At 41.5% G+C, this 2,399-nt stretch overlaps 1 protein-coding gene across 1 annotated transcript; it reads left to right on the top strand.

Annotated features, from left to right (window-relative positions):
* The first annotated feature begins 917 nt into the window (after positions 1–917).
* LOC130049382 (uncharacterized protein F54H12.2-like) lies at positions 918–2,090 on the top strand. Its single transcript, XM_056146838.1, has one exon. It carries the CDS (start codon positions 918–920, stop codon positions 2,088–2,090), a length of 1,173 nt encoding a protein of 390 aa, XP_056002813.1.
* The last annotated feature ends 309 nt before the right edge of the window (positions 2,091–2,399 follow it).

Raw genomic sequence — 2,399 nt, 5'->3', positions numbered from 1 at the left:
AAGCACCCCTCCTAAGACGCATATACCTGGGGGAGAAACCAGGTAATATCACTTACGCACTACCGTATTACATTCCAGTAAAAATCGGCCAATTGCAGCAGATCGGTATATATATATAACAGACAGAGACGGGAACTTAGTGTCATTCTTAGACGGACCGGTGACCGTAACACTTCATTTCAAGAAGTTTCCTTACGTTCTGTGACGATGAATAGTCAGACTTACGTCAGTGATCCCAGAATATGGGAAGCTTTTTACAAGAACATGGCAAATTGGGAGAGGTGTGAGAAGTTACAAGTCTTACGTCATTCCATTGAGACCTCACTCACAATTAGAATCAGTACAACAAACCAGCACTCAAATCACCCCAGTAGCTACCGTGGAGGAAAGAGCCAAGGTCGAACATGCCAAGGATGTCAAAGAGGGCGTTCCATTCGTCAAGGTGCAAGGAAGTATAAAAAGGCCACGTTCTCAATCTTCTGTCATTCCTTCAAAGAAATCGAAGCCAACAACATCTCAAAATCCGAGGAAGAGAAAAAAGTCATCTAAACCTGCAAAACAAGGGAAAAAAACGTCAGGAGAAACGAAACAGAAGTCAGTTAAGAAACAGAAGTCAGTTAAGAAACAGCGAGGATTACCAAGCAAGAAAACACAATCAAGAACAAAAAAAGAGTTTAAGATTGACAGTTACAGAAGTATCTTTAAACGGTAGAAATGGCCTTTTTAAGCAGTGATAATAAGGACATAGCTCAGCCCATGGAACTGTCTCTTTTTGCGTCTCCAACGAATCAGGTAGCGGTTGAAAAAGTGTACTTTACAGAAGCAAGACCGATTTCTAGCATAGGAGTGTCCGATACACCCATCGAAATCGTAGTATCTGGTTCGGGAGCAGAATACGTTGATTTAAAGAGAAGTAAATGTACGTAAAAGCCCGAATTTTGAAAGCAGATGGAACGGCTCTGGCCAGTAATGAAAAAACAGGCATCGTAAATTTACCCCTTCAGAGTATGTTCTCCCAAATGGATGTCTACTTGAACAACAAACTAGTTTCTTTCAATACGAACAACTATCCGTGGAAGGCTTATTTCAAGACAATTTTGTTCAGTGGGAAAGATGAACTCAATTCACAGAAACAATCAGAACTGTTCTTTAAAGACGAGGGAAATCTCGGTGACGCCAATGCATACAATGGAGGGAATGTTGGACTGGTCCTGCGATATGGATACACCCAGCAAAGTGCAGTCTTTGAGTTGGAAGGAAACCTGATGGAAGACATCTTTGATATAGATAAATATCTGATAAACGGAGTAGACATTTACATCAAACTCTTTAGATCCAGTGCCCCGTTTGTCGTCATGTCTGCTGAATCTTCACCGGCTTTCAAATTAGAGTTGCTGGACGTCGTATACAAAGTGGCCAAGGTGCGAGTGGATCCCGGCGGTCTGTTGAACCACAGTAAACAGATAGAAACAACCCCTGTGAAGTATACCATTATGCGAAATGAATTGAAAATGAATACTATTCCTAAAGGATCCACAGAGTTTTACTGGGACAACATTTTTCCTCAGGCGGTCCCTGATCGCATCGTGGTAGCTTTGGTGGACCAGAAAGCCGTCAATGGGGATTACACGACAAATCCCTTTAACTTTGAGCATATGGGATTAACTGACGTCGGGGTATACGTCAACGGAGAAAGCGTACCCGGTAGACCACTGAAAACAGACTTCTCAACGGGGCTGTATTCAGCAGCTTACGCTCGTTTGTTTGAAGCCTCTGGAAAATGGAACAATGACGCCGGACTGATTATCACTCGGGATAATTTTGGAAGTGGATATTCGCTATTTGTTTTTACCATAGATCCTTGTGGATTTGGAGAAGAGTATTTAAACCTGATTCGTCGGGGAAACACCAGATTGGAACTGAAATTCAAACAAGCTGCTAACGCAATTGTATTTGCTACCTTTTCATCTCTACTGAAGTCGACAAATCACGTGACATCAACTACATTCAGCCATGAATTCAACACAGCTGCTAAATATGGTGAAAATGGACCCCTGCTTAAGACGCTATGTGAAAGGTGTATTTGCTAGTAATACATTGCCTCAAACCGTTACACACTATCCAAGTGCCTTCATCGTCAATACACAACCTTTACCTATGCCTGGAGAACATTGGGTGACAATAATCATACACAGTCCATCCCAAGCAGAGTTTTTTGACAGCCTTGGAAAATCACCAGCCGATTACAATCACGATATTCAAAACTTTTTGAAGAAGAACAGTGTACAATGTAATTTCAAGGCTATACGACTTCAACCTCGTAATTCCGATTGGTGTGGACTTTATGTCTTGGTATTTTTGATTGCAAGATTGTGTTTCAAAAACTTGTTAAATCATGT

The sequence above is a fragment of the Ostrea edulis genome, chromosome 8, assembly GCF_947568905.1.
Source record: "Ostrea edulis chromosome 8, xbOstEdul1.1, whole genome shotgun sequence".
Taxonomy (NCBI): Eukaryota; Metazoa; Mollusca; class Bivalvia; order Ostreida; family Ostreidae; genus Ostrea; species Ostrea edulis.
The sequence above is the reverse complement of the archived record's forward strand: the minus strand, read 5'-3'. Positions and strand labels throughout refer to the sequence as shown.

Excerpts from the sequence above, each read along its gene's own strand:
- LOC130049382 (XM_056146838.1), top strand. The coding sequence starts at position 918 with ATGTACGTAAAAGCCCGAATTTTGAAAGCAGATGGAACGGCTCTGGCC.